This window comes from Ammospiza nelsoni, chromosome 4 (genome assembly GCF_027579445.1).
Source record: "Ammospiza nelsoni isolate bAmmNel1 chromosome 4, bAmmNel1.pri, whole genome shotgun sequence".
Taxonomy (NCBI): Eukaryota; Metazoa; Chordata; class Aves; order Passeriformes; family Passerellidae; genus Ammospiza; species Ammospiza nelsoni.
The window spans coordinates 75,147,458-75,172,894 of NC_080636.1; the positions used below are offsets into that span (position 1 = coordinate 75,147,458).

The 25,437-nt window shown below is 40.2% G+C and overlaps 1 protein-coding gene across 1 annotated transcript in view; it reads left to right on the forward strand.

The window, feature by feature from the left end:
• Positions 1-2,557: 2,557 nt before the first annotated feature.
• Positions 2,558-25,437, forward strand: part of GALNTL6 (polypeptide N-acetylgalactosaminyltransferase like 6) — a 419,272-nt gene continuing 396,392 nt past the window's right edge. The window contains exon 1 of the mRNA XM_059470678.1: positions 2,558-2,763. Coding sequence (XP_059326661.1) covers positions 2,626-2,763 — 138 coding nt within the window. The 5' untranslated portion in view covers positions 2,558-2,625. The remainder of the gene's footprint in view (positions 2,764-25,437) is intronic.

Consider the following 25,437-nt stretch of genomic DNA (forward strand, 5'->3'; position numbering starts at 1 on the left):
GCCTGGAAACTACAGAGAGAGTAAAGTATCAATGGCATTGTCTTAAATGTAGGAACACACATTTCACAGAGTTCTGTGTGGAACTAACTAAAGTTCTTGCTAACAGTCTGGATTGCAGAATTGAACAAATTTATTGTATTTGTGTATGACAGTGGAAGATAGGCTAAAAATCAAAGTGTTTTTGACATACTGGATTAATATTTTGGAAAAAAAATTTATATTCAACAGAGACAGTAAAAATAGAGAAATATTCAACCATAGAAATATGAACAATGGATTAGGTGATCTTGAGGGAAACAGAACTGACCAGAGCTTAAATTTTATCACTGAGTGATACTGCTGTTAAAACCAAAGCTTGCATTCCATATGGAAGCAGGAAAAGGAGTACACACTGTGACACCTGCATGATTATCCATCTTTTCTTATAAACAATTGCAAGATCCCAAGTAGCTTATTAGCTGCAACTTTGGACTGCAAATGAGATACAAATCAGTTGAAGACAGTCCTGATGAAAGCAGGAGGACACATCAGCTCTGGAGATGTCCTGGAGGGCCTAAAGGACAGTCCCTGGAAGTGGGCTTCACCTGTGTAAAGACTGAGGGGAATACTCTGCTTGCTCTCCCTTTGGTGGCCATGTAATACTCTGAAATCACAGCAAGGGAGGTTCAGGTTGTGCAGTAAGGAACAGTTTGCAATGGCAAGCCAAAACAGGTTGCCTGAGGAGGCTGGAGTGGTGCTGTCGCTGGAGGACTTCAGGATGGGTTAGACAACACTTGTCGAGAATGACACATACATGTAGTTGATTGTGCCTTGGGGCAGAGCCACGGAGGAGCTGACCTTGGAAGGCTCCTTCCAACCCTGCTTTTTGTTACGTAAAGAGCATTATGCTGTTTCCTCCCATTCCACCTTCATCATTCAGAGTTTTCCTGTTCTGCCTTCAAGCTTGCCCTTATCTCCAGCTACTCTTCTAAAAATAACCTTTCTACTGCCTCTTTCACTATTTTATGCATATGTAGGAAATGCCCATCAAGACGGTTCTGTGGATGGACAAGACTGATCTCATCCATGGAAAAGGACAGGACTACTTCTCACCATTCACAGCTATGTACTGTGGTTACAGAAAGAAAATTCTGACTGCAGGATTAAGACCTAGACAATGAGAAATATTTTAGCCACCAATAGGAACAGGGACTGTAGCTGAAGTGACAGCTTTCTACATGCAGGGCAGAAAGAACGGAAGTTAGATGTAGCTTTATTTTTCAATATTGGCTCTGGACATGTTATCATTATGAGTCTGATACACATTTTCCCACTGTTTGATCTGACAAAGCTGAAAGGGCAGTAGGTCCTAGTAAGCTTAACCCGAGCGTCCTCCTGTTTTGCTGAGAGGAGTTAGTTTGGGAAGACAAGGTAATTACACTACGTAGAGAAAAGGTGAGCTCAGACCAGAAGCCCAAACGGGTCCGACTGCAACACGCTGGGTACAAATCGACATCGCTTTGAACATCTTCCCTCGGCGCTGCTACCGAAGGGGGGGATGACCTCAGCTCCCCGCGGTTCGGGGAAGGCTGGAGGCCGGGCGGGCTCCGGAAAGGCGGCGCTGCGGGGGGAGCCCCGGGCAGGTGAGCGCCCCGGCAGCCCGGCAGGGAGCCGCCCGCGGGCTCTCCGCGCGGTTCCCCCCGCATTTCACGTAGCGCCGAGGAGGACGGACCGGAACGGGAATTGCCAGCCCCGTCCCCGATGCGCGGCGGCGGCAGAACGAGCAGCGGCAGCAGCACCGCCCGGCTCCGGCCCGCGGGCCCCGCACGGGGCTGTCGCTCCCCGCCTCGCCCGGCGGGAGAAGGGCGCGGAAGCGGCGGGAGGCGCTCCCGGGCCGGCCGGGATGAGGGGGCGCGGCGGGGCGGGCTCGGCACCGCCCGTGCCCGGCCCGGCCCGCGCACGTGGTGGGGGGGGCGCGGGCCGCCCCTCCCTGCCCGCCCCCCGGCGCGGAGGGGCGCGCTGTGCCGGCGCCAGCCCTCTTCTCCCGTTTTTTGGGTTGTGGCTTTTTTTGTTTTTGTTTTTTTTTTCGAAGTCTTGCTTAGCAAATTGCGCGTGATGAGCTCATGATGCCGCGCCCCCCCGCCCAGGCTGGGGCAGGCAGGGGGACGTGAGGCGGGCGGGCGCGGCCAGCGGCGGGGGCTCTGCGCGGCCGGGAGGAGGGGGAGCTCTCCGTCCCACGCTGTTTACTGGACTCGGGTTGTGAGGCTTTTCCCTTCCTTTTTTTTTCTTTTTTTTTTTTTTTTTTTTTTAATATATATGTATATTTATTTATTTATTGTCCCTGTCCCACTGCGTGGCGGGCTGTTTGCCGCTCTGTTTGCAGGTGGATCCATGCGCTCCCCCAAGAGCGGCTCCGCCGCCGCGCAGCGCCGCGCCGGGGCGGGGGGAGCGGCCGCCAGGTTCGGCCCCGCCGCCGCCGCTGCGGGGGGCGGCCCCGCCCGGGCTCCGGGTGGGCAGGCGTGAGGCGGGCGAAGTTTCTGCGCGGCGCCGGGCCCCTCCGAGGGACTGCGGGCAGGGACGAGCCTGGCCCCGCGGTGCTGGGGGAGCTGACTCCGCCGCCGCCAGCAGAGCAGCCCGGCTTTGGCCATGAAGAGGAAACAGAAGAGGTTTCTGCAAATGACGCTGCTCTTCACCGCGGCTCTGATTTTCCTGCCTGACATCGGCCTCTGGTCTCTGTACAAGGAGAAGCACCTGGTGAAGCCGCCCGAAGCCGCCGAGCCGCAGGTAGGTGCGGCGCCGCCCGGAGCGCAGCCCCGGGGCAGGGCAGGGCAGGGCAGGGCGCAGCCGCCCTCGGGCACGGCCCCGGTCTCGCCCCTGCGGGGCCCGGCTGCGGCCCGGGGCGGCAGCGGCAGCGGCAGCACGTGTGTGCCTGTCCGAGCGCCGCGCCCGAGAGAAAGTTGTGAGAGCATCTGAGCCTGCCTTCCCCGGCAAGGGCGAGGGGTGAGCCGCACGGAGGCTGCCTCTGAAATTAGGAGGACGTGGGATTTTGTGCGTTGGTGAGCTGACTGTGTTGCTGGGCTCTAATTTTCATTGCAAGAAGTGGAGGTTTTAGTGCAACTTTTTGTTTGCCTGCCTCTCTGCAGTACTTCTCGAACTGGCGTGTGGCTATAGGTCCACTGAAATTGATGAGGTCCATGTAGATGTCTTACCACCGAGATTTTTTGTTTCCTCTTCTGTTGTAAATTCGACAGAAGGGATTGGCAGAATTTTTTTTCTCTTCTGAATATTACTATTGTGACCTGATGCTGCAACGCTGTTTTCAACTGCTTGTCAGACTGATGTCACAAAGAACTTCCAAATATTTTCAGTTTACAGTTTTCTCGATCACTGTTATTAATAAGACCAGTTGACATAAGCTGTTTTTTGCTCGAGTTATTCTTCAGCTTGATGGGTTTATGTATGGCTCGTAAATCACAGCATGACCTGCATTAAGTGGAGTTTAGTTTTAAGTTGTTGTAATGCACTTCTTCATAACCCTGCCCGTAATTTACCAAAGCTTGTGTTTGTTCTGTTCAACGGTACAATGCTCCTACACTGTAATTGTCAGTGTAATTGAAATATAACATGAATGTTACATAGATCATTGGTAAGAAATTACGGGGTAGTACAATGCTTTAGCTTGTTTACCACTTATATAGCCTTCACATTAGAGTGTATTAGATGGCATCATATATCATTTTAGTGTATTAGTAGCCTTCATTTCAAGGTTCATCACCCATGTGTGGTCAATGGCTTCAATAGAGCAATAACATATTTGATTCTTTGTTAATAAGGGTATCCATTACAGAAGTTAGTCCTCCAAAGCGTTGTAACTTTGGTTAGTGAAATATGCTGAATGTTACTAGAGAAGGAAGTTAAGGATAGCTTCTTAATTTGAAGCTTACTTTATGTTTCTGTGGGTTTTAAAATGCAATAGGTGTCGGGTGCTAAAATTTAGTTGGAAGTAATTTCTGCTGAAAGAAAATTATGCATGATCATAAGTGTCTGTCATTAGTGTACAAGGTGCACTCTGCAGTCTTTGCAGCCTCTAATTTACTTTGTGACTTAGGAAATCTAAGGTATTCAATGCAAGAAATGATTTCCATGTGTGCTGCATGGCTCTTTAGAACACACATGCCTTGAAGAAATTTCTAATGTTCAAGAGTGCTCTCCAAGTAGAACATGATTTGATAACACTGAAAGGGAGCTTTTTTATTAAAAAAAAATAAGATCTGGATAAAGTGGTGTAAGACATAGATGCTAAGCATATGTCAAGGACTAGTGAGGCTTTCTAATGAGACCCCCAAAAAATTTTTCATTCTAAGTTTTCTGAAAAGGTCTTTTTGCTATCTTCCTTTTTTCTCCTCCCCTTTCCCCCCCCCCCCCCCCCCTTCCCTTTTCCCCAGTCTGAATACTAATTGAACAGTAATGGGACTGTTTAATGGAAAAACAATAAAAATGAGCAGTGAAACTTTGAACCTTACAGCTGACTCAAATGTAATTCTGTTATCACGGTAAGTATTGAAATCATGTTGGCAATGTCATTACCCAGTGAGGGTGGAAGGTTGAGGTACAGACAAGTAATGTAATTAGGTTCCTTATGTCTTTTGATGTGCACATTATAACCCAAAATACTTACAAGCAACAGGGATTGAAATACAAGTTTGAGTTCAACTCCCTGAAATATAAAGAAAGTCTTAAGACATCTTTGCAACTACCCCTCGAAATGAAAGACTGCATTAGAAATAGTATCCTAGTAGAAATGTAACTTTTTTCCCTATTAAGTTAGTAGCAGGTGAAAGAATTTAAACACTCAGAGCAGTTATTCTTTGCCCTTGAGGTATTCAATTTCTTGGTACTTTGTGTGACTTAACACAAGTTTAGAGGTCAGTCCTACTGAAACTGCAGCAGACTTTTCTTATATATTCTAAGATCGTGTTAAGTTACAAAGGTATGTGTGTAGAGTCAGCACATCATGCTAGTGATGTGCAGTTGGACTGTTTTGGTGTTTCCTGACCATGGGAGAGAGGCAGAGCTGTCTGTGACTTCAGAATTTAGTTACAGGCTGAACTGGTTTTGCCTTCGTGAGTAAATTGAGTGTCTAGTTGGTATTCTGACCTTGACAGTAGTGATTATAAATGTGCCATCTTGTTTTAAGAACAATTAAGTTCATGTTAGAGATCATCAGGTGGTTTTGAGGAGATGGCGTGGTGAAATGATGTTTTGACTACTTATAAATTAAGCTTTCCCATTCATTGCTGAAACAAACATCCCCAGCCTTCCCTGTGAATGAGGGCTCTGTCAGCCTCTCCCATCACCTCAGCTGCTTGCCGTAGCGCCACAGCGAGGGAGGGATGGCAGCCTGATGGAGCAGGTATTGGTATCCTGACAGCAGCCAGCAGAGAAGCTGTTCAAAAGCAGTCCACAAGGCAAAAATAGTCTGTTTCTGTCAATGGTAGAACAGTGTCCCCTGGGGACTGTGTCATTTCCCAAGCTTAGAAGAGGCACTTGTGTTCTTTACAGCTCTCTAGAAAGTCTAAACTAAGAATTCCAGCAAACTAAGTTGACTTTTTTTCGTGAAAATAGTGCTGCAATAAGTTACATAAGATTTTTTGTTGTTGTTGTTCTGCAAATTCTGTTTCTGAGTAGAAGAGCTCTTCTTTAGGAGAAATTGAAAAATGAGAAGATGATACAGCTGTGATTTCAGACAACATTAATGATTTTGATCATTACAAAATTGAGCTTTATATTAATTCTATATACATAATTAATCTCTATAAACCTTTGTTTCATAGAAACTTTTTAAAGCTGTCATGTTTTCACTTGAGAACTTGATAGGCTTGATTTTTGTATTTTGGTTATTGCTATTTAATTCTGGTTTATCATATTATTTAAAGTGGACCTTCAAAGATAAATGTACATTTAAAGGTTCTGAGTTATGTGGTGCAACATGATTTCCATAAAATACAGATTGACATGAATGGTAGACTCAAGGGAAAAAAATATAGTTTATTTCTAGTTTAATCTTTCTAAGACTGCCTTCCTTGCTATACTGTGGGAATAAGGGAAATAGAATAGGGTATTTCTATTGCCTTTTTTAAAAAGAAGTCTTAGAAATTCCTTAAGACATTATGGTGTCCTTGAGGTTTGATTACAGTTTTTGCAGTTAAACTTGGGGGGGGGGGGGAGGAGTTTGTTTGTTTTTGCTTTGTCATTGGGATATTATGTATGTGATGTAAGTATCTTGTCTGATCTTTTGATAAAATTCCTAGACCAGGTGTATGGATACCAAGTTATACTGGTAAAACTTTTAACTTCAGTTTTGTTTCCTATGGAGGAAAAGCAGCAATTTAATGCAAGCGGTAATCCTGGTTGTCTCATCCCATCTAAAGTTAGTGCTACTTTGTTGGGCTACAGTAAGGCTTTAGCCTTGTCTATTCATACATTGTCAGTATACGAAGCATAACTTTGTGTAAAAGTACCAAATTTCTTGCAGCAGTTTTCCAGTGTCTGTTATGTAGGTATTGTGATGCATGTTTCTTTCTGTCCCCTCTGTATGGGAGGCCAGTGTGGGTGATGACTGAAAGGAGGGCAGTCTAGTGAAGTGACCCCTGGTATATTTCGACTTAATTTTCTATTTTTTTTCATTTGTCACATCCCTGCTTCCTGGTGTCAGACCTCCTCGCTTATAACTGAATTGAACAGCAGCATCTCTTAGTAGGGTGCTCTGTAGTACTTACAGGTGTCTTACTGAAATGCTTTATGATGTGTAAAGTAAGGAAAGAAGGTAGATTTCTGGCTTTGTTTCACATATGCTCTGGTATTTTTTTGTTTTCGTGCATGCATGGTGTCCAGAACAAAGAGCAAAAGCCGTTCTGTGAGGAGGGGAACATTATTCCATGGGATAGTCATGGAGCTCTCTTTCCATTGTCCTGTGGAGCCTGTGCTGCTTAGCTCCAATATTATACTTTTCTCATGGGATAGTGAGGTATGGATTTAAATGAACTCCTTAGGATAAGGAGAACTTAGTCCTTACAAATCCTAGGCCTCTATTGTAGTTGGCAAACAGGCACAAAATTGACTTACTAAGCTCGATGGTTATGAAAGAAGTGACTTTGTCTTCTGAATCCAAAAAGCAACTTCGGCCTGAGTTCTGTCTTGCAAACAGCCATTAGTTTCTGAAGTCTGTGAAAGAAGTGAAAATTTAAATTTACCCCAGAATGCAGTGTTTCCTCCTGTTTAGCACACAGGTTTTGATAATCATAAATTTTCCAGGACAGTTAACCCTGTCAACTCACTATTGATGCCAGCAAAGTACAAAGCTTGGGTTGGTGAATTCTGTTTCTGGTGCATAAAAGCAGCATCTTGAGAGCACAAGTTTCTTTCTCCCCCCAACCCTCCCCACAGATTTTTTTCCCTTGCTTTTCTGGTTGATCTCAACAGCTGCAAAATCTTGTACAAAATGTGGTTTGGTAAGGGCATAAATATACACCTATTTTCTATTATTACACTCTTAGGGCACTGTGAGTTACTTCTGTATTTAGTTCCACTGTCTCAATTATTTACCTTTGCTTTCACCACAAACTTATGAGGCAGGAGAGTTTTGTTTCTCTTTAGCAGAGGAGTAAATAGAGTGACAAACAGGCTCAAGCCTATAAAAGTAGCTGCTTGACTGCTGCTGATGTTTATTTCTACTATTTTGGGAGAATACCTGTCAGAACATAAAAATACTGATAATATGAAGCCTCAGTTTCTCTGGTCAGGTTCTATTCATGTGCTGCTCCAAGCAAGTCATTGTTTCTCTCCTCAGAGCAGCAGCTGGACCTGTTGTGTTCAACACTCTTATTTTTTTTTAAATTTATTAATGGTCCTGTTAATTGCTCTGCTGATTGCTGTGCTGGTGTGCCAGCTCCAAGAGTCCTTGTACCTGGTGTGACAAAACAGAGTTTAGTGCCTTAAACTGCAGAGCATTGGCAACCTGAGTTTGCCCTTTAGGTGTTTTAAGTCACACAATTAACACTTATGTAATTCAGTTCTTTTACCTAAATTGTTCATGTATCATTTCATTCCCTTGTATATATTGGAGCTTATTGAGGAAAATATAATTTGAGTTCTAAAACCTTTGTTACTTTACTGCCAAAAATAGTATTGTGTCTTAAAACAGTGTGCTTCTATTGTATTCAGTATACCAGAGGGAGCCCTCCTGTGGTTAATTTAATACCTATCAATTTTCAGGAGTGTTACTAAATAGAGTGTATCTTACAGGATAAAATAGACTGGTTTGGATATTTAATTTTCTTTCTATTTAACTCAGCATTTTTAATGCATTTCAGCTGATTTATTGTGTATAGTCATTTTTGCTTAATCCAAATCGAAACATAAGATCAAGAAACCTCAGTGCGTGCCGACTCTTGGACTTGTAGAAAGGCTGCTGTGACGGGGATTCCATGGCTGTATTGAAGCAATGGGGTGCAAAATTGCTCAGTTATGAAGGGGGATACCCAAGCTATGTTTTGTCCTCCCACTGGGATGAGATGCTCAGTTCTTTCTTAAACTTCCTCATCTCCTTTTGTAGGCAATTTCTCTTGTGTCTGGCTGTGAAGGATTGCAGGGGAACTATAGGTGGTCCTGGTCAGGAGCCAGACTGCACTGTGTGTGCTGTGTGTGTAGGCAGGTGTCTGTTCACACAAAGAAGAAAGAACAATTCAGCTTTTCTCTTGTTTTTAATGCTCAGACAGGTAACTTATGGTCTTTGTTTATCAATATGCTGATGCACACATTTATAGCAATTGACTGCTGCAAAACTGTGTGTGTACTGCTTTGATGGATTTGGGCCAGGAGCAGACATCTTGGCTACTTTAAATTAGTCTGGAAAAAATTAATTCAAAGATCAACAAGTTAAATGCAATGCACCTCAGGAATCCCAAACTAAAAATTCTGCCTGTATTGTAAATGTTCCTCATGGTCAAAAGACCAAATTGTGCTGACTGAAAGCAGTCCCATTCTTTTAATGTTTTTTTTTTAAATGTGAAAAGGCTTCATTAGGAGATGGCAACCTCGGAACCTTTGTTGTGAGAATTCCAGTGTGTCATGTTTTAACTTTGGCAGGCAAGTAAGCACCACACGACTGTGCTCCCACTCCCATCTCAGTGGGATGGGGGAGAATATCCAAAGGGTAAAAGTGAGAAAACTTGTGGGTTGAGGTAAAGACAGTTTAATAGGTAAAGCAAAAGCCCCACATGCAAGCAAAAAACCACAGAATCAATTTGCCTTTTCCCCTGGCAGGCAGGTGTTCAGCCTTCTCCAGGAAAGCTGGGCTCCATTGTGCATAACGGTTACTTGAGAAGACAAATGCCATCCTGACTCCTGTTGTCACCTCTTCCTTCAGTTTTGTTGTGACTCTGATGCCATATGGTATAGCATATCCCATTGCTTAGTTGTTTTCAGCTGTATCTTCTCCCAGCTTCCTGTTCAGCACCAGCCTCCTCACTGTCAGGGCAGTTTAAGAAGCAGGAAAACACCAATGCTGTGTAAACCCTCCTCAGCACCAACAAAAACATCCCCGTGTTGTCAGCACTGTTTCCAGCACAAATCCAAAATACAGCCGCCGACCAGCGGCTGTGAGGAAAATTAATTTTATGCCATCTGCAATCAGCATGTAATGTAAATGTGTTTTTGAGGTCAAGCTCTGTAATGGTTCATTGATTTCAACCTGATTTTGACAATTGTCACATTTGGAAGGGTTTCACTGTGATATTCTTGTCTGGGTAGTCTTATTCAAGACATGTCTTCAACAGAGAAACCCTTTCCTTGTTCTTTTTAAGAAACACCATGGGAGAGACCTGCTTGTGATTGTTTGCTCAAGAGGTAAAGAAGAGGAAGAAAATCTTTTGCAGGGATTTAGCAGGAATTCATGCTTATTTTTCAAATTCTTTACCTTCATTTCTATGATTTTCACACATTTTTCTGTGACATGGCTCCAAGTCTATGCAAACAGCCAGTGATCCAAGTCAGCTATTTAGTCACCAAACTAATGACAAAGAGAATTGTAGGAACAAAAATGATGAAGTGTATGTCCAGCTAACATAGAAATATCTAGGCCACAATATCCCACTCTCTTCTGGATGCTTGTACTCCACAGGGCCAGAGCTGTCACGTTTCTGTTCAAGGTCATGTTTCACAGGGACGATGTTTCCTTGTGCTGTCATTTTAAGATCTCTTGGCAGATACTATTGAAGGAAATTCCTATTATATCTTTCTCTGGTCGAATCCTATTTATTGAACACCCCTGCCCTTAGGAATCAATCACTAGCTGAAATATGAGGCTTTCTTGTCACATGTGGGTTTAACAGATAACTACAGCATCCATTTCCACACCAGCCCCTCCAGCTGTTGGTTACCTTCCCATGCCAGAAATTTTCAGCCAAATCCCTGATGACAGTACACAGTGGTATTTGACAGATGCTTCTTTGGATCATCTGAAACCTCCTCAGAACAGGATAAGCCTGACTGTCAGACTTTGAAGAAGCTGAAGAATATTTTTGTGTTGTCTTCAGAGACATGTGAACAGTCACCCCTATGAGAACTGTAGCAACAAGAAGTTTGGAGATTGGTGCCTCTGGCAGTGCCATGAATGTGCAGTGCCATGAAACTTGTCCTATTTGTTTCAACTGAGAGATACCACATCCAGTGCAGTTTCCTGTGGGTTGACAGTTGTTTTGGTTTTTTTTTTGTTTGTTTGTTTCTTTGTAATGTGAAATTTACAGTCTAAATTGGATATAGTAGACTAGAAAATCTGGCCGGTATGACTTAAATGTTTCATTGATCAGTGATAAACCATTAATTCTGTGCTTAAGAAGCAGTGGCAATTGAACAGTTTTCTTCTTTGCTACACAGTGGTTTATGGCAGCATGCGATACTGCTAAGAGATTTACCTAGGCGGTGTAATTATCTAAACTAAAATTTTGTCAGGACACCAGTATGAGTACAAGGTGCTTTAGAAATTGGATTGCTCACTGAAGTGTGTAAGTGTAGATTTATCAGACAAACTTAAGGAGCTCATTTGCCTAAAGAAGCACAATTTTTCATACTTGTATTTAGAATAACAGATGTGTTTATTTAGAAAATTTTAGCCTGTGTACTTATTTTTGCTCTCTGTAAATAGTTTTCTATCAGTTGAGTACTAGGAGAAGACAGGCAAACATTTAGGACAAGTAAGAATATTTCATAGCAGTCTATGACAAGTTCCATTTATGGATGAAGATGGGAAAGAGCAAAGATGGACTCTTTGTGTCTCTCTTCAGAGCCAATGCCTGGGAAATACAGGCCCTGCAGTGTTAATGGCTTCTCTACTGTGCGAGAAGTATTTTATCCCATATGTTTTTGCCTCACTGTGATTGAAATCTCCCAGTTTAGCATTAGATAAAACAATTTGATGTCACAGGCAGTTTGTCGTTCTGTTTTGTCATCCAGTCCCTGGGCTGAAATTTGCAGTTGTAATGTAACTTTTGGGTGAAGTTTGTGTAACTTTGCTGAAACTTTTTGATTGTGTCCAAGGGAGCAAGGTCAAACAGTGCACAAGGCCTGGAGGGGTTTGTGGTGTTTGCCCCCACAGGAGATAGCTCCAGCAGGTACAGGCAGCTGAAATACCCTCTGTGCAGATTACCCTCATTCACCCTTGGCAAAACTTGGCTTGTCCCTGGCACAGCCTGCACAGATGCAGCAGTAGCTAGCCAGACATAATTACCAGATAACTTGAGGAGAGACTATAAATTGCACCAAATCTAGTGCTGATGCCCCATCCTTCAGTGGTTCTCCAGTTCTGAATCATCTGTCGTGAACAGAATTCATACATTGTTTAATGCAGTTGTTGACTTTTTTAATAAGAGAGCACAATGCCTAATGTGCCTAATGTGGTTTTGCAGCTCTTGTTTTCAACATAGCAGCACACTTCCATCTCTTTGTGCTTTTTCTCTTTTTTATTTGCTTTTTCTTGGGGGGAAGCCCTCCACATTTCAGATTATTTAATGTTTTTGATATCCCACTTAGTTCCTGGGTGAATTACTGTATTGGAACGAGTTGTGTAAATTTTTTAGTTTGCTTTCTCTGTAGAGCAGTAGTTTCACATTAGCATGGAGAATGCACTTAAAATATACATTAATGCCATTCAACAAGCAGTATATTTATATTTTTCTCAGACTCTGATAAATTACTACATTTTGAGTCGCATTTGTCATGGGTGCAAAATGAATGACAGACTTGAATGGATGCTGTTTTTGCAAAATTGCCCAATATAAACTAAAGTGACATTCAAATTGCTGATCAAATTTTACAATTATGACACCAGTATAAAAATGTAAATTCAGAACTTTTATGACATTGAGCAACAAATTCTCCTCTAAAGTTACCGAATCATTAAAGACACAACACAGATGAGAATAAAAAATACTTGTGATGGCTTCAAAAATTAGCAGGGAAAAAAGTTAAATACGAAAGTCTCACAGTGAAATATTCCTGCAGTATATGTGACCTGTGTTTCACATCAGATTAAATCTTTTCCAGCATCCTTGGGCATCCTTGGCATAATTTCCAATAATGGTGAAGCAGTGGAAATTTCTCTAAGCACAAGGAGATGCTCCTCCATGGAGGTCGTATTTTATCTTAAGTGATATTGTTTGACCTATGTTGAGAGGAGTGTGGTTTTATACCTCTATCTTCCCTAAAGCAATCCATTTCAGAAATACAAGAACAATGTAAGTGCAGCCAGAACAGATATATAAGCCTATGATTTGCTAACATGAAAATGAAGTTGTGTTCACCTCCACCAACTGCATATACAAATGGATTTTGAAATCTGCCATTTTAGCAATGTAGGCAGACATGCTGTGTGATCAGAAGGGGCTTCAGAGGAGGACAGGACACTTATGGAATTCTATCAGGGAAAGCAGGAAAGCTGCGAAAGGATGGGAAATAAATTTGACTAGAAATAAGGTCCATTACCTTCTGTAATCTTCCCCCATCTTCCCTGCCTTCATCCTCCCGCAGGAAAGTGTGCACCAAGAGCAGTAAGGATGCTGAGATGTTTAAACCCTTTTCACACAAAGTGTTGAGGGAAACTGTTTGATGAAGTGTTGTTATTAATGTGAGACTTTCTGTTTCATTTTACTTGTTGTAAAACTGAGGTGGTTTCTAAGTGCTGGAGTGCACGTGCGGACCCCGCAATTGTGCAGTGGCTGAAGAGAAAGGGGTTTTCTTTGAAGCAACTTCAGTATGAACATCTGAGAGACATTTTTCTTCAGATGCCGAAGACTCACAACAGATGTCTCCTTCAGAAGCAATGAAGAAAAAATGCATTTTATATTGGGAACAAGGAAATGGAGATGGCCTCATGCTAAGCAGCAACCTGCTTCTGCATCTGGAATGGATGTGAATGACAAATGAACATGGGAGATTCTGCTGCTTTCAGATGAAACAATTTACAGTAATTTTCTTCATAATTTTCTGGGGGCTGTGTTTTGGATTTGTGCTGAACACAGGGTTGATAATATAGAGATGTTTTAGTTGTTGCTGAGGAGAGGTTGCACAGAGCCAAGGCCTTTTCTGCTGTTCATAGTGCCATGCTGGGGAAGAAGGTGGAGGGCTCGTGGGAGCCTGGGAGGAGACACAGCCAGGATGGGTGACCCAGGGATATTCCAGACCATCTGGCATCGTGCTCAGTATATAAAGTGGAGGGAAGAAAGAGGAGCAGCATTTGAAGTGATGGTGTTTGTCTTTCCAGGTAACCATTAAATGTGATGGGGCCCACCTCTCCTGGAGATGGCTGAGCACCCGCCTGCAGTGAATTAATTCCTTGTTTTGCTATGCTTGTGTTCATGACTTACTTGATCTCTATGAACTGTCTTTATCTCAACCCATGAGTTCTCTATTTTTTATCCTTCCAAGTCTCTACCTGATCCTGCTGGTGGGAGAATGAGTGGCTGTGTGGGGCTTGGCTGTTGGGTAGGGTTAGACCGTGACCAAGAACAAGGCCAGGACTGTGCACTTCATAATCTCTTCAGAGACATAGATTTTAGAAAAGCTTGCCACTTCTTTGTGTTGTAGAAATGTTTGTTCTGTGATCTATAAGAGTAAAATATTTCTGAATTTAGTTTAAAACTAAAATTCAGTGAGATTTGAAACTCTTCTTCAATGCATTTTAAAGAAATTGATAGTAGAATAGATTCCTCAGAGATAGTTGTTAGCATGGGTTTTGAGTTTTTCCTTTTGCTTAGATGTATATGTGAGTATATGTGCACTTGTGTACGTTTGTTTATGGGCAGAAGGTGAAGAGACCATCTTTGCTTCCTGCAGGGAGAGGGTATATATTTTTCTTAGTGTAGCATGCCAGCAGTCTTGAGAGGAATAGAACAATTTTGTGAAATACACTATGTGAATACATGAAGAAGCATATGCTAATGAGGATAAATTGGGCGCAAATCTACAGTGTCTTTGGCATTTTTAAGTTGGGTTTTTTTTAATAAATTTGGAGGGTTTTGTTTTTGTCTCTCATCCCTCTTTAAAAACAGATTGCATGTGGGCTGGCTTTTTGTTCAGTTTTTGAACAGCCATAACTTCCAACAATCTACTGCATGTTTTTTCCTCCTCTACTTGAGAAGACATGAAATCTGTAGTAAATAATGATGTTGGCTCATTTCGTTTATGCCCTTGATTGTCTCCAGTCGTTCCTGTTAGTCATGTCTACGCTTTCGACAGTGGACTCACATACAGATTTTTTTATGTGTATGTTTGTTTAGGAAACTATAGACAAGATTGTTCAAAAATAACTTGCCCAAGGCTGCCATCCTTATAACACACTTTGCTAATCTCCTGGTCTCCTGGTATGTGTGGTCAAAAATCAAACAACTGACCTTCTCTTCCATTTAGTAACCTTCTTCATATCACAGATTGATCTTCAATTTACTGATCTGGTTGTTCAAGAGACCAGCTACTGTCTTTTAATAAAAATGGAGAAGCCACCAGAATGTTAGAATGGAAGTGACAGGAAGGAAATATGTAAGTAATGAAAATATATACACCAAGGAAAATAATAAGAAAAATACAACTTGTCAAATATTCTTCTTGAATTTCCAAGTTGTGTTGTTGTTATGTTTCCTATGCCTTCTCTTTCGTGTTCGAAACTGTGTGTCTGGCTTCTTTTAATATTATATTATGATTTTTTTAAATGCATACTGACTGCAACTTTGCTTCTCTCTAATTTATTACAGCATATTAGTAAAGCTGCTTTGGAATACACTGGATTAATGATGCATTTAAACTGTTTTAAAACAACCCTAGGCTAGGTCAATTATTGAAGTAATGCCAGCAAGGAATATTTTATTTTGATTGCAGTAAGCTCTTAGTTTTATGTTAACTGCATTGTACAAACATGACCTGTGGGCTTTTAATGTTACAGTGAATTGGAAACGTGTGAATAAAGCATGCTTTGCATTTGCAAGGAGCAACCTAACTCTCCTTCTTGAGAGGAGATTTTAGCTTCTATTCCTTGGTTGTACATGGGGTCACGTTTTTGTGCAAGTGCTCTGAGAATACAGGGCACTGAGATGTTTTTGATATAAAGGGAGGGCATAGTGAGATGTGGGTGCTGCTTATGACATGTTAGGCATCACTGCCATCACCCCTTCTGATACTGATTGTCTCCCAAAACCTCGTTTGTAAAAACAGTGCATTTAAATTGTTCTTGTAAAATCCACATCCTCAATTATTGCAATGTTTCTTTTCCTTTTTGGAAGTGTAAAGTGTTACTTGCTGTGCTCTGCTTTATAATTGAGTTGGAATGAGGGCTTATTATAAATTTTTCAAAATGTGGGGATATGTTTTTTCTCATCCCAAGTATGTTTTAATCTAATCTACTTTTCTGTTCAAAACTGCGCTGTGGTTACTCTGCTCGATTCCAAGATGATGGGAAGCTTATGCTGCAAATTTAAAAAACAAACAAAAATCAGCTCTATATAACAAAATTTTAGTCACACAATCTCTTGTATATAACACTGGTGTCGACCAGTCTTCAGTGATGTTGGACTTCACAGGTTTGGCAGTGCCTGGGAAGCTTGACTGGCCCATGAAGTTTTACAAGTAACTTTATGCTGTGACTGTTATTTTTTTGTTAAATTGGTCTTCTGGAAGAGGAGCTAAAAACTGGTTCCAATCATGGCCTGAAATTGCACCTGTACCAAACTTTCAGAAATTTGCTTTAGAAATAAACAGATGATACACTTCTCCAGAAGAATGCTTACAAGTAGTTGTGGCCTATTATCCATTTAAAGAGGGGTAAAACCAGTTCTTAAAAAGAAGACTCCCTCTTTGTTTAGGAGAACGGTGATTTGGCAGTGACTGAGCTGCTTGAGATGAGCAGAGACATTGAGACAATTGCAAGGTAAAACAAAATGTAAACAAGACCAAAAAGATTCATTCCAATTGTTTCTGAAGCATCACAGGAAGCAAAGTAAAAACCTCTTTGTGGTTTGGGGTTGTTATTAGGCTAAAGTAATTCTCAGGTGTTCGAAAACTGGGATGTTCCATGTCTAGGAAGCAGAGGCATAAAACAATGATCTGTGCGTTCAATGGCCAGTGTTTGGAATATACATTATAGTGAAAAGAGTTTATGTAGCGCAGAGAAAATAAGGAAGTGAGAAGCTTGGAGTAGAATATAGGCAGAATTTTGCTGCGGTATTTCAGGGTCTCTCCATGTAATTTTCTTTCTTTGTCTAGCCCTCTAAAGAAAAATGTGGATAAATTATAAAATAATGTTTATGGGGAAATAAATAATCCTAGGTTTACATATGCAGCAATAACTTTTGACATAGTAATTGCTACTCAGGAAGCAGCTCTTGATGCTTATATTAGTTTTATTAAAATGTTAGCTTTTGTTTCAAAGTGAATAACATTGTTATGGCTACGGTGTAAATTAGTTGTGTACTCTCAAATATTGTACAATTCTTGTTGAATCATAGCCATCATAGATGGGATAGAAAGATAACCTATTGAGGGAGACCTAATTAAGTAGAGGTTTCATTGTTGTCTGACTGATGAAAGATCTGAGAATATGATAGAGGTACCTGAGAAAAGAGTAACATAGAAAAGATATGCAGGCATCACTTTATTGACCTTTTCTTTCAGTAGAAATAATAGCATCAAATTGAATACTGTATCAGTATCAAAACAAGTGGCAGAGGCAGGTTTGTGTACAATAGATAATTAAGATACGGAGCTTTCTGAACCAGGGATTGTGGATATTAAAGCTTACACGGCTTCAAGAAACAATTGAATGCATTCAGGGAGGAAAAATACGTTAGGGATAAAGACAGTGCCTCTGGCTTGCACTGTCCTTGAACCATCAGTTGCTGGAGTCTGGAAGGGTATTTTAGGGAAGTGAAGTTGTTTGTTTGCCATGTATTTATATCTTGTGCTGTTGTTTGCTGTCAGAAACAGATAATTAACTGGATAGACCTGTTTGTGTAGCTTACAAAAGTCATTTTTAAACTAATAATGTGTAGGTTAAAGTTGTCTATAGTTGTTGCTGATGGGAAATCAAGTTGTGGAACAGATGATTTTGAATGAGTTTCTTGATGACAGAGAATGTTCTGGTAAGTCAGAAAGATAGTATTGCCAGATAGGTTCAATGTTGCTGCTCCACAGTGAATTTGAGGTGTGGCACGCTGAGAAAGCGCACACCCTAGATGAAGTATAACTGTAATAATATGCATTTTCCTATTATAAATGTGTGTCTTGGTGTATGAGTCAATATTTGAGGGAGACTCAAGACACAATTTCAAGATTTGAAACTTTAATGGATACTTATAGGGACACTTAGCTCCATCCTCTGTTGCTTGCTAACAGTACGATCCAGGATTATTCTGTGTAGTTTGTTTGCTTTTATTTTTATGCAACTTTTTCCCAATTTGAAATAATATTACTTTTCCCTCCTCAGGTTGAAATGTTGAACATGGGAATGTTGAATATGGTAAAATGTCATGAGGAACATTTTCAGTCTGAGATCTTGGTATTGTTCAATATGTGTGAAACAGTTTGGAGGGGTTTTAGGTTTTGATTTCTGCTTTTTTGCTTAATATTAATAGGAAATATTTTCTTAAATATATATATTGCATGCAAAGAGGAGACCTAAAAATATTCAGATTACTCTGAGGAATGTCTATGGAGTTGTACATTGATTACCCTATAGTCTCATGAGTACAGATAGCTATGAAAGTGATGTAGCCCAGAATTTGGTTGGCATTCTGCACCACAGGTGCATATTTCTGGCTCATGGCAAGCTTCTGGTCAACCAACATTTCCAAATCCTTCTCCTCTGGGCTACTATCAACTGATTGTCTGCCCAACCTGTGTTTGTACTTGGAGTTGCTTTCAGGGTCCCTCTGGATGCACCATCAGGTCGGTGGTGTTGGGAAGCTTGCTGGAAGTGTGCTCAATCCCACTGTCCATGCTGCCTGCAAAGATGTTAAATGGCACCTGGTCTTGATACTGACCCCTGAGAAATGCTGCTCGTCACCATTCTCTGTTTGAACACTGAACCCTTGACCACAACTTTCCATCCATCCATCCATGCAATGCTTTATCCACTGAGTGGTCTATCCATAAAATCTATATCTCTCCAATTTGGAGAAAAGAATTTCATGCAGGACAGCATGAAGTGCTTTGCACAAGTCCAAAACCATTGCATATTACTTGCTAAGATCTGCTCCTAGATTGCACTTTTATATATGGTGTAGTGTAGAAATTGTTTTAATTTCTGTCTTTCTTAAGTACATGCCTTCTCTGTAGTCCCGGCTTTTACACACAAGTAGCAATATGATCCAGTCAATTGTACTGTTGACAAGGTGTTAGGGCTTGAATTTTAACAACTATAGGAGTTCTTGTAGAGTACTTAATAAAGATCAACAGGGTTTTGAAAAAAAATAAACTTAATTGGCATAATCCCCATTGCCAGAGTAAAGCTTCTGCTGCCTTCAATGGGAGCTGAGTTTTGTAATCAGTGCTGTCAGTCACCATCTGCACTGACACAATTCTGCCATGGAGAGAGTCCGTCTTTTCTGGGGTGCCATCTGTTAGTCAGCTTCTTCTGACTTGTTTCCAGTATCAACCTTGATACCTTCTTTCATATTCTCTTTTGTGCTCCAAGCAACCTCTCAAATCCTCGTTCTCCCTGCTGTTTTCAAAATATGTTTCTGAACACCAGTGAACACAATGAAGTAGCCTAGCAATAATGTCTATTACCAAACCCTGGGCAAAATCACAATCATCTGAAGAAAATCTGTTAGGAGGCTAAGGCTTGGAAGGCGTTGAGCCCAAACCCTTTTCTCATCCCTGCAAGTGGTATTTCAAAGCAGTGGCTGAGGGAGAAGTTTGAACCTCTGATTACTTTGAGGCTTTGCTGTGGATAAAAGAAATCGGTTAGTATATGACAGTTAACCTAATAATAGCTTACAAAAGTATCAGCTCATATAAGTTTAAAAATAGCATCAAGTGGCATTAATCTAATGGTATAACTGTTTTTGAAAGGCTTTTACTCTGTAAAACCAGATTTATGAAGTCTTAAAAAAATTTTTTGAGCTAATGGTTGCTAACGGTCCTGCACACAGTGTTTTCACCCTGACGTAGTTAAGGTGAACAATTTATTTGCCACATCATAAGCAAATGGAATAAAGAGTGTGAATCCAAAACCTTTCAGTTTGAGAGAGAAAGCAAAAGAATATATTAGAATTAATAATTACATAAGACGTGCGTTGTCTTAATAAAACAAAGAACAGTAGTTACCATGTGGTTTCATGAATAAATTTTAAGTATAATTATGCATCTTATTAATGCATGGGGGAGATGTCTATGTATCTGAACAGCAGCCTTTTTTTCAAGTGGTTTCAGGGTTGTGATTTTTCAAACAAAATTTGAGTGTACTCTTGCTTTATGATTTTGATTTGAACTGTAAGCAAGGATGATTTAGAGTGTCAAAGAAATTGAATCAGTTACTTTTATAGTAGTAGCCTTTTTTAGTGTGTGTGTGTATATTTATCTATCTAAATGTCTAAAAAAACACCCACCAAAGTCTTTCACATTGTAGTCTGCCTGTAAATAGCCTACAGGTAGAAACAAACCAGTTGATGTGTTCATATTGTATTCATTCTCAGAGGAGTAGCCCTGGTATTTAAAGGTCAGAAAATGTGTCAGCAGACAATTATGTAATGGATAATTCAGATAGATTTTACAGGATCAGCCTTGCCAATGCCTTATGATGCTGTATTTGCTCATAGCTACTTTGCATAAAAATTAATAGTAGAATACCGTGTTAGGAAAGTATAACTACATTGCAGTTTGATTAAAACTTGATACATAGATACTTTGATAATTGTAGATATTCCCATTTGTTTAAATGTCTGAAATGAGAATAAGCAATATTCTTTCTGAGAAGTTAAGCTGTCGTTAGATAGCTTCCTTTTTTCCAGATATAAAATCCATTTCTTGCTGGGAAGTACTGTGGATGACCAAATATTGTTGTGTTCCTTGATGACTGAGACTGTCTTCTCACCTCTTCAGTCCCTCTGTTTGTGATGTCTAGCTTGTTATTTCATCTTTGTGTGATTAGCTTCCTTTATTTTTAAAATGCATTTAAGAAGTTTTCCTCTGGAAAGCAGTTCTTAATTGCAGATGAGAGTGTCACATAAGAACCAGATGACCAATGTTTACTGAGTGACTGATGGTGCTGCTGAGCTTTACCTTATGATGATTTCTTGAAGGCTTTTTCCTCTCTGGTAGATGTTGCACAGAGCTGGCTATATACAAGCTTTTGTTTTTTTTTTCTCATAGGTTAAGATAGTTGTGTTCATCTTTCAGCTCCACATGTAAGGTGTTATTCTTCTACTGTTCTTCCTTTAGAGGAAAGTGCAGAAATGAGTCTGGCAGAAAACTTAAGTTTTTCATCCAGATTAGTGACACACTGAAGTATTTTTCAGTCTTACATTAAATTTTCAAGGTTACCCAAGTAATCAATCTGAACTATTTCTGCTGTGGAAAACTGTTTCCTTCATTTTCCTTTTCCTTCTAAGCAGACAAGTAGATATGGGGGAAAAAATTATCATTTGAACTTTGTCAGCAAATTTACTTGAGATGTCTTTCTGTGGAACAATAGTAGGTGGGAGGAAGCATGAAAAATCTGGCTGCAGTGCATCAGCTTTCAGCAGCTCCGACAGGTTACTATGCTTCTGTTTTTCAAGGCAAAACTCCTAAGAACCAGGAGGTTCTAATTTGACTTTTTTTAGGTCTGTCTTGGAATTTTTCTTATTCAATTCAAGCACTCTTAGCTGAAAAGGGAAAGAAATTTCAAGTCTGTGAAGGAGCCACTGTCCTGTTGTCACCCAAGTGCCTCCCTCTTCCAAGTCAAATTCCGTGGGCTGGAATTTGCCCTCATTCAAGTGGCCTGGGAGCTCGTGATGTCATAACTGATGTGGAAGGAGCACATATGTGATCTGGTTTTCTTTCCAGGTGGTGAAATGTTTATGATTAAGATGCTGCTTGAAATTGTAATAAAGCAGTGCATGCAAGTTTTTTACGTGCACCTGAAAGATTTCTTGTTGCTTCAGACTTTGTTGGATGTCTCTGAGTGATCTCTTGAAGTACATTTTATCAGTATGGGGGTTTTTATTATACTTATTTGGGGGCACAATTCTATAGTTTTATCACTTTCCTTAGACCAAGTGCTGAGCAGTTAAGAGGCATGAAGCAGTCTTCCTGCAAAAGCAACTGATTTTGAACACCTTTTGTGGTAAGATAATCAATTATACATGTAGTCATCAGGGAATTGTAAAAAGGCATCTGATAATGGGGGATTGTATCTAGAGCTGAATGAGCTTCTCCATAGAGTTTAGTGATGTGCTGTGTCTTAGAAGTGCTCTAAGCAGAGGTCTGCCAAGGGAAGTTCCCCACTTCTCTAAAGGTCACTTGAAAAATCTGGGCAGTATTAGAAACTAGGTAAAAATTACTACTACTTCATTTTACTATGTAAACTTTTTAATAAATATGGCTTATGTTTTGTTTGTAACTATTTGCTTTTATTGTATTTTATTACAAACTATTTGTTTGTAACTTTTTGCTCTTTTCACTTTACTTAGAGTGAACAATCGCAGTATATTTAAAAAATATGAACTTGTGTGTTGGGAAAATTGTTTTTTTTTTTTATTTGTCTCACTGGCATCAGCTCCTCTCCAGCCCTGTGTAGTAAGAGGTGTTAGAAAGTATTATTTTTATGCTATTTGGTTCCTGTGATGGATGGTTGTGGAATATCATGCTCACAGGGAAAATTATTTCTTCCTAATCCTTATCAGTCAGTGGTTGGCTTATTTCCGGTAGTCTGAAGACTTATAGCCCATATTCTAGTTCATACAGTACTTTATTTTAGTTGACTTCAAATTTTGTTCATTACTGTCTCCTAGTTTTGCAATGTTATTATTCTTTATTGTCTGCACTTGGACAAAATCAGTCAAGAGGCCATCATTCTAACAGAAAACTGTGACCGATGGCTTTAAAAATAAATGATACTTGCACTGACACAAGAGAGGAAAAAACATTCATTAAAACTCTTGTTGGAGAAGTCTCATCACTCTTTTCCTATTGCATTTGACATTGCCTGAAAGACTGTTATATATTATGTTTATTTTTAGAGACTATTGTTCTCTTTAAATCTGCTCTACAACTTGAGGAAAGCAGTAGTGCTTTTGAAGAGAAATTTACAGAAGCAAGACATGGCATCTTTCTGTTGTAGTAAGGGGCTGTTTCATGAAATAACATTTTTAAACGAGTTTGACTTTGGTAGGGAAAAAACCTGCAAAATATAGGGGAATCAGAGGATGCTTTAGGGCATACAGATTGAGAACCTGTGTGTCTTTTCTCAAGAACATAATAACATTTGTCAGTGAGACCTTCAGCACTTCATGCTTATTTTAATAATTTCTTTTGAAGTGCTGAAAAAGCAAACTACTTTCAGTTAGTTTACTTTTTACCCCAAAATTGGCCTAGTCTGCTGCTGAATATCCTGCTCATGTACAGAGCTTATACAGAACTAATATTTGTATTACACAAAAAAGATGTTGACCTGTCAGAATGAGACTAGAGGAGGCCACTGATTTGATTAGAGGGCTGGGTATGTAGTGACAGACCGAGGGAATGGCTTCAAACTGGACAAGGGTGGATTTATGTTAGACATCAGGCTTCCCTGTGAGGTTGTGAGACCCTCTAACAGGTTGCCCAGAGATTTTGTGGACTCCCCCCAACCTGGAGATGTTTCAGGACTGGAGGAGGTTTTGGGCAGCCTGGTCTAGTGGGAGGCATCCCTGCTTATGGCAGTGGGGTTGGAATGAGGTGATCTTTAAGGTCTATTCCAACTCATCTGTTCTGAGATTCTCTGATAATCACACAGCTGGAAAGGCAAATATCCTTTCAGTTAAATGAATTATGTTTCCATTCCTTCTTTAAGGAATTTCATATAAGCCAATAAGAAAATTACAAATTATTTTGTTATTATGTTATTATACAGGGACAGTATTTTATTTCACTGTCTTTTGGTCAATTATTTATTGACCAAAGCTAAAATACTGCTAGTTTCAATTAGAGCACATTTAAATACACTGGAAAAAGGATATGGTATAACCAGACAAATTGTGAACAACAAGTTTCCTGTATTCTTCAAATTGGTAAACATTCAGGGAAAGCCACACGTTTTGTGTGTGCTTGCCTCAGTTTCTTTGTCCTCCTCAGTGTTTCTATAACTAGTCCATTTGCAAAAAAAGAAAAAAAAATGCTAAAAAATGCACTAGCTATTGCAGTGGCCTTGTTTCTCCTTTCAGGCTCCTTGTAGTTTTATCCCATACAGGAAATATTAAATAAACTACAGACTTGTGGTTTTCAGGGGCTGTGACTTCACCTTTGCATTCCTTTCATTTCAGTCCTCAAGACAGACTTTTGGTCAGGTGACACAGAATGCATCATCCTAGTTACTTGTAAAACACACCAGGCTTCTCCTCTTTCCCATTAATACCTGAGCATCATGTCTTACTTTCACCTAAAATGAATATTTGTAGGGAAAAAGAGATTTGTGACTAAATAAAAATTCAGAAAGTAAAGCTGTCATTATATATTCTACATTGCTGAAACAGATAACACATTAAAACAGCTGCCAAATTACCTGTAATGAACATCCACACAATAGAAGACACTCTGCATACTGATTAAGTTGTGATTAACACCTATTAACAAGATGGAATTTGTCAATGAAAAAAATGAAGATGATTCAGTGCAATATTCAGAAAGATTTGCTGTCTGTGAAATTTCCTGATTTTGGGTATTTTTAGATTGTTGTTGGAAACCTGCTAATGGTTTGAAAACATGCCTTGGAAAACTGTTCATAGCTACTAAGAAAAGGAAATGTGTTGCAAAAATTATGCTTTCATGGAAAAAGTAGTGGGTCTGTCTTTCTTGCTTTTTCCCTCACCCCGATTCAATCCCCACTTCTGACTGTGTTAAGTGATCAGAATTAAACCATCAAAAATTTCTTTTTGGTATGTCAGATCTCACATTTTCATGGAACTGTCTGTCGAAATTTCTCTTTTTCCTTATTTTATTTTGCATTCCAGCTCTATAAAATTCGTTGTAGTAACCTAATCTAGAAGGATACAGGAATTGCTGTGATACCAACCCTTTTCATGCCCCTGGAATAATATAGAGAGCTTAGAGGCTGCTCTGTAGAATTGTTAGTTGCATTTGTTTGTTTTTTTGTTTGTTTTTTTTTTTGTTTTTTTTTTGTTTTTTTTTTTTTTTTTGTTTTTTTTTGTTTTTTTTTAATGCCCTGAAAATCTAAGGAGATAAGCAGAAACAATGCATTGAGTATTCCAATTTCTTCTCAAGTAGGATGTGGGACTTCAGGGCACAAAAGTCAGCTTTGAAACCTTCCTTGGGTTTTAACCAGCTGGGAACCCTAGAGTCGTGTTTTGGCTCTTGTAATGCCATAGAAACCCATGATCATCATTCTGTAAAATCCACCTTTAGAATTTGTGAGTTTGTCCTTTGATTTGTTTGACTTAAGGCTTGATCTCAAAAGAAATCTGAATGTTCAAAGTGCTGGGCTGTTCAGTACTCAATGTTTAAGGCAAGTTCAAAGTGATGCAGAAGCCTGTCTCACCTTCAGGGTTAAATGTCTTATTCATATCAGGGTTAAATGTCTTATTCATATTCTTACTTGGGACCCACATGACTTAAAGACTGGGCAAGGAGCCTGCGTGCAGGTAGCTGCAAAAAATGATGCTCCGGGCTGCTCAGCATGTGGTTCCTGTATGGCATCCTTCTTAAGAAGACAAGCTGAGG